Source organism: Hemicordylus capensis, chromosome 1, assembly GCF_027244095.1.
Source record: "Hemicordylus capensis ecotype Gifberg chromosome 1, rHemCap1.1.pri, whole genome shotgun sequence".
Lineage (NCBI taxonomy): Eukaryota > Metazoa > Chordata > Lepidosauria > Squamata > Cordylidae > Hemicordylus > Hemicordylus capensis.
In genome coordinates, this window is record NC_069657.1 from 409,302,871 (window position 1) to 409,319,753 (window position 16,883).

The window sequence follows — 16,883 nt, forward strand, 5'->3', positions numbered from 1 at the left end:
ACAGATATTCGTTTCCCTCTTCTTGCACCCTGTAGAGTGTTGCCAGGCATTTAGAGGTAGGCGCTGATGTCACCAGCACCTCCCATGCTGACTTCACAGCCTTTGTAATCACAGGAAGCATGGAAAGGTATATGAGGTACAGGTTGAATTGTCGTCATCCTTTTCATAAAATTATAAAACGGGATCATCCAAATCCATAGTCTTTTGTTTCAAATCCAGTCCCAGTACTGTTGCCATTTCAGTCACTTGTTGATGGTAAGAGCGCATCTCTTTATTCAGAGAGATTGAAGGATTGTTTGGTACACTTTGGTCTAGCTCAGAGTTACTGCCTGTGGATTCGATCTCTGAAGAGACCAATTTGTACTCATCATCCGAAGAGACCGGCTCTGTAGAATTCTCTCCAGCTGTAGAGCCAACCACCTTTGAGCTTGTGCAAGCTGCACTCAAAGTCTTAGTTCTCTCTGGATGCCATTGCTGTCAGCACCTGTGGAGGCACTAGATGATGTTCCAGCCTCCCATACTTGAATAGCCTTTTCCAATGCTAGAGAAGCCTTTGTTTGAGTAGTCATATATCTTGGCTGACTTACTGTCTGAGTACACATAGAGTGTTTGGAAGCCACTGGAGTTGGTACAAAAGCCTGAACAGCTGCAGTAGAGGTAGTAGCTGGAGTTGGAACACAAGCTTGAACAGCTGCATCTTGATGGGCAAGTTGCGGCACTGTGTGCCGAGGAGTCAGATCGTGCTGTACGACTGTCTGCACAGCCGTATCCTGTGTGAAAACAATAGGCGGAAAGAACTGCATTGCAATCTGAACTAGTTGTGGGGTCTCCTGTCATCTAGCTTTCCATGCCCTATAAGCCAAAAAGTCTTCAAGGAAAACTGGCGAAGGGTTCGAGCAGGTGTTACCCCATCCACGTCCAGGTAGCAGACCTTGTATAAGCGTGGTAAAGTCGAGACATGCAGTAGAGAAGGAAGGGGTCTTTGGCACTGGTTGGGTAGCCACTACTCCGTCTTCATCTTCCCCATTCAGTCCGTGGCTCAAAAAGCCTTTAAACATGCCTGCTGAGGGGGTACTGTCATTGGACTCCAGAAGGGCTAATATATTTTGTGCTGACTTGGGGTCTAATGAGATCTTGGCATCAAAGTCGACATCCAAGACCAAAGGGGAAGAAGCTCCTTGTCGTGAGGTCGTAGACCTTGCATCCAATAAGGGGCATCTCGGCGTCAACTGTGACTGTTGAGGTGTAGTAGTTGGAGACAAAGACACAGCTCGATATCGAAGACCAGATGTCGTCTCAGACGGGGGATGGCAGAGAGTAAGGGTCAGAGAATGCGTTGTTGCTTGACTCCGTAGCATTGACGTCGAGGGTGGCAAGCAGTGTTGGAGCCCCATAGAGAAGTGTGTTGCTTCACTTGCCCCATCTTGACAATGTCACTTCACCAACTTATCCTTGTGTTTTTTAGGAGGTAGAGTGTCAGAAGCCACCTCCTCTGGCTTGCGTTTCTCCTTTACTCACCAGGAAATCTTACGTCTCGATGTCGATTCCAGCTTCTTAAACGCCTAGATCAACACCGATGTTGATGGTCTCGATGTCGGGGATTTAGACTGCATTGGCAAAGCAGTCCCTGGCTTCAGCTCTGTGTTGGACACCAAAGGAGAATGGGGTGATGATCCCTTCGGGGTTAGTGCGTCTTCCAAAAGAGCAACTTTTAAACACGCTGCACGGTTTTTAAGAGTCTGCTTAGAAAAGGAAGAGCAAACTGAGCAGTGTGCCGCATTATGACCCTCTCCCAGGCAGAATAAACATTGGTCATACCCGTCCGTGGACAGGAGTTTCCCCCTACAATCTGTGCACCTTTTAAAGGTGGTCTTTCCTGTAGGGGAGTTCGTATGCATGAGGAAGCCAATGAAATACAACAATTTGTCCATAAATAAAGAATAGCCAGTAAACTGTCCATATTCATTATGCCAAAATAATCCACTGATGCAAACACAACCAGTCCACAAATACAAAGAGAAGTCCTTAAGCCTTTCCAAGTTAAGTATCCAATAAATTAGGTACAAATACTTTACAATTAGAAGAAGAATCGTAAGTCCAGTCCAAAGTCAAATAGTTAATGAGGGAATTTTCTGAAAAACAAACTTTCTGAGGAGCCGATAACACCAAAGAAGTGATTGCACTGGCGGGCAGAAAGAAACTGAGGGAAATGGCGCCCAATTGCCAAAAAAAACCAGGTGTGGAGCACGCACACTCGGTGGGGAGGGGCACATCGAGGAGCTAAAGAATCTATCCCGAAGTTGGTCTGCGCAGGTGCAGAACTCACTTTTGCGGCTGTCATTGGATCACTATCCAGATCAAGGTGTTTAAACTCATTGCTTTTGGAGTTCAAACCCCTTAAATGCAGCAGGAAGAATGCAACCTTCCCAGTATGTAAGCAAGCAAGCCAGCTCCAAAAGCAGGGCATTCACACTCCCTGTTTTGGAGTTGACACAGAGCAAGTCAGAGCAGCACACCAGTTATGAAATACTTGCCTAAACATATCTCAGTATAGTAATAACCATTTTCAGTCATGTTTTCTTGTTAAAAGCTAAAAACACACTTATATTATTATTTATTTATTTTTCATTTGTATACCGCCCTTCCAAAATGGCTCATAGCAGTTTACATTTAAAACAAACCACTAAAACCGTAAAGAACTAAAACAAATTAAAAAACAACGTAACAATTAACAAATTAAAAAAAACATTTTAAAACAACAATTAAACAATTACAGTGACTAAAATCCCGAAATAGGGTTTTTAATTTTAAAATAAGCCAGTTATTAAAACCCCCAAAATTTAGGAAGCTGAGAAAGCTTGGGTGAAAAGATGGGTTTTCAGGTGTTTTTTTTAAATTGCCAGAGATGGGGAGGATCGTATCTCAGCAGGGAGCACATTATGTCTGTTATATTAAATATAGTCCAGAAACTGCAGTTGGTACAGAATGCGGCAGCCAGGTTTGTCTCTGGACATCTCGGAGAGACCACATTACTCCTGTATTGAAAGAACTACACTGGCTGCCAATAAGTTTCCGGGAAATACAAGGTGCTGCTTATAAGCTATAAAGCCCTAAATGGCTGGCCGTGAGTATTTAAGAGAACATCTTCTTCGCCATGATCCCAAATGCCCATTTCGATCCTCCAGAGAGGTTCATCTGGTGGCTACTCCAAGGGCCTTCTCTATTGCTACCCTTGGAATGCACTCCCTGTTGAAATAAGAGCCTCCCTGTCTCTTGCAACTTTAAAGAGGTAAGGCTTTCCCCCACTGCATCATATGAGGTGGGAGCACTCATGCACCTTTAAAAAACAAAAACAAGATGTCACAACAATGAAGATGAGACATTTCTATTAGGGCATCAAATCAGTAAATAGGAATAATCAAGGTCTCAATTACAGCACATTTGCTGATTGCATAGTATTTGAAAAGCAGATGTACAAAAAGAATGGATAATAAAAATGGCAAACAGTGATAAGAGTTAAGTAGACAGAATCAAGAGACATGGGGGAAAATAGATATTCCACACTTTGGGAACCATGGGGACCATTCAAACTTTATTTGAAGAGAGCTAGAACTTACAAAAAGGCTGAAGAATTGTGTGGGTGTGTTATTTTTTTCGGTGTGTATCTTTGTACTTCAGATACACTTAGTTAAAAACCCCACCATCAATAAACCTACCTCTTCTCCTGTTTGTACACTCTTAGCATTTATAACTGTAGAGCTCTACAGTCATCATCTAAGGTAGATGGGTATAGCACAACTAATGTTAGATTTGAGCTAGCACAAAAGTGTGGAATGGAGGGCAAAGTCACTCCCGCTTCTCAAAGAAATGGTTGTATCAGTGGAAATTATGTCCAAACTTTTGACTTTCAGGGAGCCTCTGCTACACTGACTTGTTTGCCAAGAAACCCATGTATGGTACCCAACGTGTTAGAGGATTATGTGGAGTGTTCTGGAATGAACACCTGGTTCATACAGATCGCCAGCTGGGCCTCACTCATCACCTTAAGTGAACTGAGAATGAACCCGAGAACATACAGTACACTATCCCTCCCCTATAGTCACACATTGCAGAGGAAGTTTCGGAGGGGTGGGCAAGCTATTTTGCAAGAGAGCTGGTCTACCATTCCTGATCTTTCCATTGGGAAAAGCTTGACACACTTCTGAGAAGCTTCAGGGCTCCCCAGAACACAACTGGAAAAGCACTGGCCTACACAAAGCCTGAGCAGACATCAATGAAGGAAGGGATGTTGATGTGTGCCTATATATGCACAGCTGAAAGCGTATTTGAGGACCCTAATCGCCACTGCTGATCTTGAAAAAAGAATTAACCAGTTTACTTATCAAGGCCAAGAATTAGAATACATACATTAGAATGCATTTGAAAAAAGCAGAAGCTACATACAAAACTTATACCTTTTTTGTGCGGTGCCTCTGAAAAGCCATACCCAGGGATGGAAGGGCAAATTACTTCAAAAATGTGTTTGTCACTCAAGCCGTGGTTTGCAGGGTCTATCAAGAGTGGGATGATTTTGTAAAATTCATAGAATGATCCAGGCCAGCCATGAACCATTAATAATGGCTTTGTAGATTGACCGTCAGGCAAGTGTAAAGGTTTTATATGAAGAAAATGGACATCAATACCTATGGAAAACACATACACAAGCGCTTTAGAGACCAAACCAACTGATTAGGTGGATGCAGCACATACTGTATTTACCTGAATCCAAGACTAGGTTATTTCCTAGTTCTTTGACACTGGGGGGGTGTTGCTTTAAGGGCGGGGGAGTTGTACTTACCCCCCTTGCTGCTTTCCCCCCTCTGGCGCTCCATTTTTAAGCAAAATCTTCAGGGCGGCAGCGTTCCTCCCTGCCGCCCCTGCCCCTTGTTGCCTGCTAAAAGCGGAAGTAACTTCCACACATGTGTCTGCCGCCGCTGAGTGCGCCACCGACATGCGTGCACACTGGCGGGCACATGCGCAGAAGTTACTTCCACTTTTAGCGGGCAACAAAGGGGCAGGGGCGGCAAGGAGGAACGCTGCCGCCCCAAAGATGCCGGGTGTGTGTCCAGTAGCTCTGGGGCAGCTATTACTGTTGTGGTGGGGAATAGAAGAATTGGCATTGGCAGAGCAGCTGGCCATTACAGGGAAAGGGAAACCAGTAATTTAGTAACTGTTTCCGCTTCCAGCTGCACTGTCAGCTCTCTGGCCTCATGGAGCAGTTCCAACTTCCCACAGAATCTAGTCTTGCTCCTTTCCAATGCCAAGTCGGTTCAGAATAAAACCGAAATCATCCATGACTTGATCATGGATGAGGGAGCCGACCTGGCTTGTGTAACTGAGACCTGGATGGGGGAAGCTAGTGGCCCAGTTTGGGCCCAGCTTCTTCCACCAGGCTACACTGTTGTGGAGCAGCCTAAGGGATGTGGGAGGGGGGTGGAGTGGCTGTGGTCCATAAGGATACCATTTCCCTTACCAGGGCCCCTGTGCAACAGTTGACTTACACTGAGTGTGACTTTCTAAGGCTGACAACTAGGGATAGATTGGGGATTCTGTTGGTGTACCGTCCACCCCACTGCCCAACTGACTCCATAACTAAGCTGACAGAGCTGGTCTCGGAGTTGGTGTTGGAGTCACCCAAACTTTTGGTTCTGGGTGACTTCAATATCCATTGTGAGGCTGACTTGTCTGGTGCGGCTCATGACAACTATGGGTCTATCCCAACTAGTTTCAGGACCAACTCATATTGCCGGCCACACACTTGATTTGGTCTTTTGTTCGGATCAGGGGTGTGTTCCGTGGGTGTGGGATCCTGTGGTTTCCCCATTGTCATGGACAGACCACTACCTGGTTAAGGTTGGTTTCACAGCCACAACCCAGCCCTGCAGGGGTGGAGGACCTATTAAGATGGTTCGCTCAAGAAGGCTGTTGGATCCAGTAGGATTACAAAAAGCCTTGGAGGATTTTGATATTGGTCCTGCCAGCGACTCTGTTGATGCCTTGGTGGGAACCTGGAATAGGGAACTCACCAGGGCAGTAGACACGATCGCTCCTAAGCATCCCTTCCGATCTGCTTTAAAAGTGGCCCCTTTGTATACAGAGGAGTTACGGGGTCTGAAGCAGCAAAGTAGGCGATTGGAGCGCAAGTGGAGGAGAACTCTGCTTGAATGTGACAGGACACAGCATAGAGCCCATTTGAAGGTTTATGTGGAGGTGGTGCGTGCGTTAAAAACACAATTCTGGTCTGCGTGCATTGCTTCTGCGGGTTCGCGCCTGGCAGAGCTGTCCCAGATTGTGAGGAGTTTGATTCAGGCTCCTTCCAATTCAAACCAATCCCTGGGGACTTTGTTCTGCTGTGCTGCTTTTAATGGGTTCTTTGTGGACAAAATCTCCTGTATTCAGGCCGACTTGGACTCCACTGTTTCTGCAGAGTCCATTAAAGTGGTGTCCAGCAATCCCTCTTGCAGTATTAGATTGGATCAGTTTCAATCTGTGATGCCTGATAACGTGGACAAGCTGCTTGGGGCGGTACGGCCTATCACTTGTTCTCCGGATCCTTGCCCGACTTGGCTGCTTTTATCTAGCAGGGAGTTTGTTGGGGATGGCTTAGTTAATATCATTAACGCATCACTGAGGGAGAATAGGATGCCTCCTTGTTTGAAGGAGACAATTATTAGACCACTTCTTAAGAAGCCTTCCCTAGATACCTCAGTGATGGACAGCTATAGGCTGGTCTCCAATCTCCCATGGTTGGGTAAGGTGATTGAGAGAGTGGTGGCTAACCAGGCAGTTTTGGAGGAAATCGATTATCTAGACCCATTTCAAGCTGGCTTTAGGGAGGGCTATGGGGTTGAGTCTGCCTTGGTCGGCCTGATGGATGACCTTTACCGGGGAATCGACAGAGGGAGTGTGACTCTGTTGGTTCTATTGGATCTCTCGGCGGCATTCAATACCATCGACCATGGTATCGTTCTGGATCACCTGAGGGAATTGTGGATAGGAGGCACTACTTTGCAGTGGTTCCGCTCCTATCTTTAAGGCAGATTCCAGATGGTGGAGCTTGGTGACAGTTCCTCTTTAAAATGGGAGCTATTATATAGAGTCCCTCAGGGCTCCATTTTGTCACCAATGCTTTTTAATATTTACATGAAACTGCTGGGTGAGGTCATCAAGAGACTTGGTGCAGGGTGTAATCAGTATGCTGATGACACCCAAATCTATTTCTCCTCATCATCATCATCTTCATCATCAGGACATGGCATTCACTCCCTGAATGCCTGCCTACAGGCAGTAATGGGCTGGATGAGGGATAACAAATTGAAGCTGAATCCAAGCAAGACGGAGGTGCTCATTGTGGGGGATCAGAATTTAAGGGATGAGTGAGATCTTCCTGTGCTGGATGGGATTACACTGCCCCATAAGGAACAGGTACGCAGCTTGGGAGTGCTCTTGGATCCAGACCTCACCCTGGTTTCTCAGGTGGAGGCTATGGCCAGGAGTGCTTTCTATCAGCTTTGGCTGATTCAACAGCTGCATCCATTCCTTGAAAAGAACGATCTCAAAACAGTGGTGCATCAGCTGGTAACCTCCAGGCTCAGCTACTGCAATGCGCTCTACGTGGGGCTGCCTTTGTACGTAGTTCGGAAACTTCAGTTAGTTCAAAATGTGGCAGCCAGATTGGTCTCTGGGGCAACCCGGAGAGACCATATTATGCCTGTTTTGAAACAGTTGCACTGGCTGCCAATATGTTTCCGGGCAAAATACAAAGTGCTGGTTATTACCTTTAAAGTTCTGAATGGCTTGGGTCCAGGTCACCTTAGAGAGCACCTTCTTCGGTATGATCCCCATCGCTCGTTGAGGTCATCAGGAGAGGTCAGTCTCCTGATTACCTCAATGATGACTAGTTACTACCAGTCTGGTGGTGACTCAGAACTGGGCCTTTTCTGTAGCTGCTCCTGTTCTATGGAATGCAATCCCGGCAGATATCCGCAGTTTAGGCTCACTATCGGCCTTTAAGAGAGCCCTAAAAACTTATTTGGCCTGGCCTTTCAAGGCTTGTAAAGTGTTGTTGTTTTTAAAAGTATTTTAATTGGTTTTAAATAGTTTTAATCATTTTTGAATTCTTGTTATATTGTTTTTAGCATTGTGTTTGATTTGTGGGTTTTATGTCTTTTTAAAAAGTTGTTGTACACCTCCCAGAGCTTCTGGATGGGGCGGTTTATAACTGTAATAAATAAATAATAATAAATAATATCTCTCAGCATAACCTTCCTCATAGGGCCGTTGGGAGGATAAATTTAACCATGTGCACCACTCTGGACTTCTTGGAAGAAGCACAGGCTATTCATGCAAAAGTAAATAAAGCTATATGAGCCACAGGTAAAGCAGAGACCAGATACAAACGTGGAGAACAAATGCATTCTGAAGTTACAAAGGGAGCTCTGCCTGCCTATTGCTAAAATGCATACATAAATGTTAAGTCTGTCAATTAGCTAAGGGCTCAATATTACAATGTATAGTTTGGCTTTTAGTCTCCAAAGATACCAAAGCCAAATCAGGAAAGATATATTACTCCACTCTTCAAACCAATGATGTACTGACATTGAATATGTCTGTTAAGAACAGAAAGGAGAAAACAATAAATATGTATTTATTGATCCATTTATTTAAATCTCAATATTTTTTAGCCACGAACCTTCAATCTTTGTTTTGAACTGTGGGAATTTATTGAGAACTTCCACTTGCTTCTTCCAGTTGAACTGATTTCTCCAATAAGAGATGACCTTCTGAAGATGAGTAGAGTTAAACCCATAACGAAAGTTACTGTTCTCTAATGGCTCAGTGAATCTAGCCTGATCAAGTCTTCTGTGCAAATCCTAAGACATAATAGAGGTGGAGGAGGGAAGAGAAGATGAGAGCAAAAAAAGAAAGAGGTAGAGCTGTATACCCATGAATCATATTTAACATACTTATCTGACTTCATATTACAACAAAACTATGATGCCTCAAAGGGAAAGCATTGACTCCTATTATATTTACATCCTTTGCATTTTTGGTGCCTCCTGGAATGCTTCCAGATCAAAAACTGACTCCAGAATTGCTCACTTAATTTTTGCAGGCCAACACCACAATGTTATCAACGTATCATTATCATATATCCCCACCAGTGTTCCCTCTAGCAGGGATTCCTAGATGTTGTTGACTACAACTCCCAGTATCCCCAACAGCAATAGCCTTTGCTTGGAGATGCTGGGAGTTGTAGTCAACAACATCTAGGAAATCCCTGTTAGAGGGAGCACTGCTCCCCACTCATTTCAGACTTCAGAGAAATCTCTCTCTCAAAAAAAAGAATATTTATTTTATTTAAATCATTTATACCCTATATATTCATATATTCTCAGGGAAGCTTACAGTACTAAGATCACCAATATACATATTTAAACAAACAACAGTCATATCTCATCTAAAAATGCTGGCAAGCAAAAATATAAAACACAAAACACTAAAGCTTGAGAGATAAAAACCAGTAACATAGTCTCCTCAACTGTAGATGCTATAGTGTAAGCATGTGCAGAACATTAAGCTGGTGACACGTTAAGACTTGAAATGGGGCGTTTCGAGCTCAAAATAGAACACCCTTTAAATAAAGCATCTGTTTCAAGCTCAGAGCAGACCACCCCCATTTCGATCAAAACGTTTCAATGCTCAAAGCACCATTTTGGAGGTCTGTTTTTCCCTTGCCAATTGGTTTTCTGGTACTGGCTTCTGATTGGCTTGTGATCTCCTTGCTTCTTGGTTGGCTTGTTATTATACCAATCAAGTGTTGTCATCAGCATCTGTGCCCCCATTGGCTGGGAGGAGGGAAGGGGAACACAAAGGAGGGAATTTCAAATTGTATACAAGGGGACTGGGAGGCAGAGAGAGAGTGTGCACATCCTTATACTGTGCCTCTCTTGAAGAGGCTACACCAGGACAGAAGGAAGGTTTGATTTTGTGTTTTTCTTTTCTCAGCACTGAGTACAATATGCTGTGCTATTGCTGCTATAACTATCTAGTTTTGCTGGATCTCAGGCTGACAAAGGCAGAACTTGGGGTCTGCTTTCCTTGAGTGTGTTTTGTTTTGTTTATGAGATAGTGTTGTGGCAAGAAATGGACAGTGGCAGCTCTGAGCAAGAGTGTATATTTCTTGGGAATTGCTGTAATGAGCTCCATGTCTGGCCTTGAGACTAACTTGTGCTTCACTCACTGTTCTGCAATCTGCATTCATTACAAGGTGCACTAAGTAAAAAATGTAGCTGAAGTTGCTCTAGGTTATGGATATGCTTGCTGCTAAGTAAAGATGTTGTGGTGGCAATGCTAGGAAGTAATGTAAGGAGTCATAATTGTGTGTGAGAGAACAACTTATGCCAATGATGTTACTACAGCACAGGTATTGTGGCTGGCAGTGGATTCTGGGTCAGTTATTCTTTTTTTTCTTTTTTCTTTTTTGCCATTTGGACTGTGTTTGAAATCTGTGTTGAAAGTGACAGATTCCCTTTTACTGTGTGCTTCTGCAGTGTTTTTCAAAGCAGGGTTGCAAAATGCATTGCAAAATTGTGCGCATGCACTCTGAGTGCAGCTTGTTCTAGCCATAGGGAACAATGAGGAAACTTGAAATACCCCATTGTTCTCCTTGGGTAGCTCCTAGGGGTACCAAAGTGGGTTTTTAACCAATTTTTAACATTTCCCCCAAATCCCCATAGGAACCTATGGAGATTTTGGGGAAAGGTTAATAAACTTTTTTAAATCGCCCGCTTGCCCATTTGATGTCCCTAGAAGTTACTCATGAGGAACAATGGGGTGTTTCGAGTTCCCCATTGTGTCCTATGGCCAATACTCTGCCCCAACCAGTACTTTGCATGGAACACAGTGGGATACATGCTTACACCAAAAAAATGCTGTATCTGCGGAATTATGGAAAGACAATTCCAGAGGGCGCTGAAAGGAGCGAAGCAACCAGAGAATAGTGCTTAAGCCCCAAATGGGAAATACAGGTGAAACTCGGAAAATTAGAATATCGTGCAAAAGTCCATTAATTTCAGTAATGCAAATTAAAAGGTGAAACTGATATATGAGACAGACGCATTACATGCAAAGCGAGATAAGTCAAGCCTTAATTTGTTATAATTGTGATGATCATGGAGTACAGCTCATGAAAACCCCAAATCCACAATCTCAGAAAATTAGAATATTACATGGAACCAAGAAGACAAGGATTGAAGAATAGAACAATATCGGACCTCTGAAAAGTATAAGCATGCATATGTATTCAGTACTTGGTTTGGGCCCCTTTTGCAGCAATTACTGCCTCAGTGCGGCGTGGCATGGATGCTATCAGCCTGTGGCACTGATGAGGTATTATGGAAGACCAGGATGCTTCATTAGCGGCCTTCAGCAATTCTGCATTGTTTGGTCTCATGTCTCTCATCCTTCTCTTGGCAATGCCCCATAGATTCTCTATGGAGTCAGGTCAGGTGAGTCTGCTGGCCAATCAAGCACTGTATACTTTTCAGAGGTCCGATATTGTTCTATTCTACAATCCTTGTCTTCTTGCTTCCATGTAATATTCTAATTTTCAATTATAACAAATTAAGGCTTGACTTATCTCGCTTTGCATGTAATGCGTCTGTCTCATATATCAGTTTCACCTTTTAATTTGCATTACTGAAATTAATGGACTTTTGCACGATATTCTAATTTTCCGAGTTTCACCTGTAACTCCTGATCTCAACATAGCAGCTGTTTTGGTGAGATTACTGCCTGCTCTCCACCCTCTCCATCAAGTCTTAACATTTCTTATTGCCCTGCTCCAGGCATTCAAATCTGTTCCTGTTCTGCATGGTCTTAACGTATATTTGGAAAAGCATTCTAGTATCCAGACAGGAAACTGAAGCTGCAATATGTCCTTTACAACCTTTCCCCCTGACTACCTATACCATTTTTTTATCCATTCATTCAAACTTCTGCAACTAGTCCTACAATCTCTTAAATTCTCAGGTGATACAACAGAAGCTACAGCTTGGCAATACTTAGTCTTCCTACAGGGATTTTTCTTTTATAGGAAAAATTATCCCACTCATTTTTCATGCATTCTGCACCACCCACCTCTGGTTCCCACAGGTTGTGTTTTTATCTCCTCATCTCTTGTTTGGGTGGTTCCGTATATTCTTTCAAAACTTCTGTATGGGAAAATGTGTGTGGGTGAAGATCATGAACCCCAATTAATTACTATGTGAAGTGACTTTTTCTTTTCTTTTTTTTAAACAGAAGGAGGTTCTGTGTTCTCTCTCTGTGCATTGCAGGAATGCTCTTCTGCCAAGATCGGGGAGAAATCCCAATCACCACCCTCTTCTTCCAACAATAATGCCTCCCCTTAGCATTGAGGCTGCACACTGCCCACCTCTCTTGCATCGGGGGGCATGCAGCTATCTCTATGGGGGGAAAGGAGCCGCATAGAAGCTTCCTTCTCCAGTCTCCCCCCCCCCCATTTATGGTGGGTGGCAGGTGCTACAGTAGCTATATGTGGATTTGTGGGACCACTGTACAAAAAGAGGGGGTGGCAGAGAAATTTGGGACATGATGCGACTAATCACGCAGCAAAGCTCTTAGAACAGTCCTGTTGCACTTGCCGGGGACAACAGGTACTGCCACAGCCATTAGAACAGAGCCGGCCTTTCAAATCAAAGGCTCTCCCCAGAGAACCAAACACAAGGTCCATGCAGAAGCTGTTAAAGGCTGCTAAACTTAGATTCCACTCCGTGTGCAGCATGCCCTTTTTATCTCATTGTTTTAAGACTATTGTCAGCTGCGTGTGACAGAAAATAGCCCAGTTTGAGTTGATTAACGCACACTAGCAACCACAACACATCATTATACTGTTTTCTGCTAATAGAATGAACAACAGTAGGTTGTGTCCAGATTAATATGACACAGCCATGACCTCCAAACAAAACTGCTTATCACGGTGATTGCTAGAGAAGAAATAACTGCCATTTGCATGGCAGATCTACCTTACACTGTGCATCACTTATTTTTATACTTTTGTTGGGCCCAGAGGGGAAGGGAGAGGAGAGAGAACCAAAGCTGCCCCAGCTGGGTAGATGCTGCAATTTGCTTTCTGCCTCATCCATTTGCAGGTACAACTTGGCTGAGCTTGCCAAAGGGCGAGGGCCAGAGGGCTCTCGACCAACGGCGAACAGTCTGTGACAGGCCAGGGATTATGAGCTGTGAAGAGAGGGGCCTTCATGGGAAGAAAAGACCATAGTGAACAGTAGAACATGGTGTCACCCAGAAAGCAATGTAAAGGTTTCCCAGGTTTTACTGAACAGTCACCTATTTCTCTCAAGCAGAAAACTAAAGAGGATTACTCCCCACCCCCCACTGTGCAGGATAGTGTGACAGATTCTGATGCAGCATGGATGGGGGACCTGGGAGGTCCTGAGGTGAACCAGATTGTAGCTACTGTGGATGCAGGGACTGTCACAGAACCTGATGTCACAAATTATGCTACTTCAGTTATTGATTCAAACGACTCCATCTCAACAATGTTTGGCAACCCTCAGTTCCTCGGGCAACCTGAGATTACCCCTCAAGGGCAACACGATAATTTAGGTCCCCTTTCTTTGTTGGAGATGGTGTTCCAGTGCATCGACCTTTTGCACCAACTATCCTAATGACTACTAGGGGCACTGGGAGTAGAGGTAGTTAGTGAGGGTCCCCTTACCTGTCCCTGCTTTGCCTCTATGACCCCTGTCTTGACTCCTCAGGTATTTCCTGTAGTGAGTCCGTTCTACTTCCTTTCTCCTTAGAGAGCAGATGGGAGCATCTCTTTCTCCCCCACCCCCATCCTATTCATTAGGTAGCTCATAGGATAGGTCTTTCCTATCTCAAATGTACTTAACCTAATAAATCTTATTTACTTTATACGACACTACAATCTCCATGCCTGTTCTTGACTAACTGCAACAATTAGGCTCTGAAGTACTTTGTAACTGGAGTGGGCAGCTTCCTCTTGGTGCTTTGCTAAACAATCACAAATTACAACATTCTTCACCATCTGATTTTAATGTGTCTACTCCAAAGCCTCATCGGAAGGAAGGTGTGACTCCCCCTCCCTTATCAGCTTTGGGAAAACATTGTACTTGGTCAGGACAGGTAGTATTAACTCTGTTTGAAGATGTCTCCCAAGCAAAAAAAAGGTTTTAACAGGGGTTCAAGCAACCTTACCGGCTATTTGTTTCTTGAACAAAGCATTTTGAAAATTGCTTCTTCTGACTATTCCTGATAGGGAGAGAACTACAGAAACTAAAGACTAGGTTGGCCACAAAGTTAACTCTTTTCAAGATGACACATTAGACCTGGATCTACTAGATATATACAGAAACAAACCTCTTTATTCTTTACAGTATTAGGATAGGCTTGCAGAAACAGCAATCTGCCCTACATTTGATGGGCCTGGGGCATTAAAGTCCCAGTCTCCGCAAGCTTTGAAGAGGATACTCTGACAACAATAGATGAGTTCTGGGATAGTTCTGAAATAATGCCCATAAGGACAATTGAGATTTCAGTAAAAAGGCATAAGGTAGATGAGGCCACCTTGGCTGGAAAGCCTATTTTTAAACTTCATGACCAAATCAGTAGTAGGGAGCAAGGGGCCCACCAATATATCATTTTTTCTTTTGGGGGCTTGCAGGGAGCCCGATTCCAAAGAATCTCTCATCCTTAGCTTGTCCACCTGGACTATAAAAGCAGGAAAATTTGTAGACAAAAAGGCCACTCTACAGGAATTGGGCTGTATTGCTGGAATAATACTGGTATGGGAAGAAATGAAGATCTTAGAAATTGAAGCCAAATATGGTCCATGGGCACAATAGTGCAAAAGTTGAGAACATTGGATTAAAAATAAAGCACTGTATAAAGCAGTATTAAATTACATCCGAGACTCAGGCTGCCTGCCTACAACCTAGGGATCACCCCCTTGTCCCAATAATTGGAAGGCATTTAAATGAAAATAGGAGGCAAAATATTTCTACCCAGCTTCTCAAGTGGCAAAAGCAATTCCCAGGAGACAAAAGCAATTCAATGTCCACTTTGGGAACAATTTGTCAGGGGCAGCTCAGGAGTTCATAGCGGCCATAACAACTATGGGCCTATCCCAAGTGGTCTCGGGACAGAAGCATATTGCTGGTCATACGCTTGATCTGGTCTTTCACTCTGAACAGGGTGGTGTTCCGTGGGTGGGGACTCCGGTGATTTCCCTATTGTCATGGACAGACCACCATCTGGTTAAGGTAGGACTCACGACCACATCCCAATTCCTTCCAGGAAGCCTTGGAGGGATTCAGTGTTGGCTCTGCTGGTGACCCTGTTGACACTCTGGTGGAGAATTGGAATAATCAACTCACCAGGGCAGTGGATACGATCGCTTCTAAGCATCCTCTCTGATCCACTTAGAAATTGGCCCCTTGGTATACAGAAGAACTACGAGGGCTAAAGCAGCAAGGTAGATGACTAGAGCGCAAGTGGAGGAAGACTCGACTTGAATCTGACAAATTATTACATAGAGAGCATTTGAAGATCTATGCTCAGGGAAGCGATTCTTTTCCTCCCATATCATGTCCGCAAGTTCACATCTGGTAGAGTTGTTCAGGGTTATGAAGGGGCCAATGTGTGCCCCTTGCTCCTTGAATCAATACTTGGAACCAACAAGTACTCACTGTAACCTTTTAAATGAGATTTTTGTGGACAAAATCTCTCAAATTCGGGCTGACTTAGATTCAAACTCCACAATTGCTACAGAGTCGGATGCTGAGGTGTCCAGCAGCTCCCCTTATGTGATGACCCTGGATCAGTTTCAGTTTGTGACCCCTGAGGGTGTGGACAGGTTGCTTGGAATGGTGCGGCCAACTACCTGCCCTTTTGATCCTTGCCCAGCATGGCTTATAAAATCTGGCAAGGAAGCTGTTGTAGAGGGCCTGGTAGAGATCATAAATACTTCTCTGATGGGGGGGAAGGATACCTCCTTGTCTTAAGGACGCAATCATTAGACCACTTCTGAAGAAGCCTGCCTTGGATCCCTCAGAGTCAAGCAATTACAGGCCTGTCTCCAATCTTCCATGGATGTGCAAGGTGATTGAACAAGTAGTGGCCTCCCAGCTCCAGGTGGTCTTGGAAGAAACTGATCATCTAGACCCATTTCAAACTGGCTTTCAGGTGGGCTACGGGGTGGAGACTGCCTTGGTTGACCTGACTGATCTTCTACTGGGAACTGACAAAGGGAGTGTGATTCTGTTGGTCTTTTTAGATCTCTCAGCATCTTTCGTTACTATTGACCATAGTATCCTTCTGGAACGTCTGAGGGGACTGGGGGTGAGAGGCACTGATTTGCAGTGGTTCCGCTCCTACCTCACAGGCAGATTCCAGATGGTGTCTCTTGAAGACTGTTCTTCAAAATCTGAACTTTTATATGGTGTCTCTCAGGGCTCCATATTGTCTCTGTGTTGTTAAACATCTACATGAAACCGCTGGGAGATATCATCAGGAGATTTGGTGCAGGGTGTTATCAGTATGCTGATGACACCCAACTCTATTCTCCATGTCAATGTCATCAGGAGAAGGCATGACCTCCTTAAAGCCTGCTTGGAGGCAGTAATGGGCTGGATGAGGTATAACAAACTGAGGCTGAATCCAGATAAGACCGAGGTACTTATTGTGTGGGGTCGGAACTCAGGAGATTATTTTGATCTGCCTGTTCTGGATGGGATCACGCTCCCCCAGAAGGAACAGGTACACAGTCTGGGGGTGCTTCT

At 44.3% G+C, this 16,883-nt stretch overlaps 1 protein-coding gene across 4 annotated transcripts in view; it reads right to left on the minus strand.

The window, feature by feature from the left end:
• Nucleotides 1-16,883, minus strand: part of EPHX1 (epoxide hydrolase 1) — a 67,592-nt gene that overhangs the window by 19,432 nt on the left and 31,277 nt on the right. For all 4 annotated transcript variants that reach the window (XM_053307762.1, XM_053307756.1, XM_053307763.1 and 1 more), the window contains 2 exons: nt 8,732-8,912; nt 4,455-4,682 (listed from right to left, as the gene is read on the minus strand). In XM_053307762.1, coding sequence (XP_053163737.1) covers nt 4,455-4,682; nt 8,732-8,912 — 409 coding nt within the window. The remainder of the gene's footprint in view (nt 1-4,454; nt 4,683-8,731; nt 8,913-16,883) is intronic.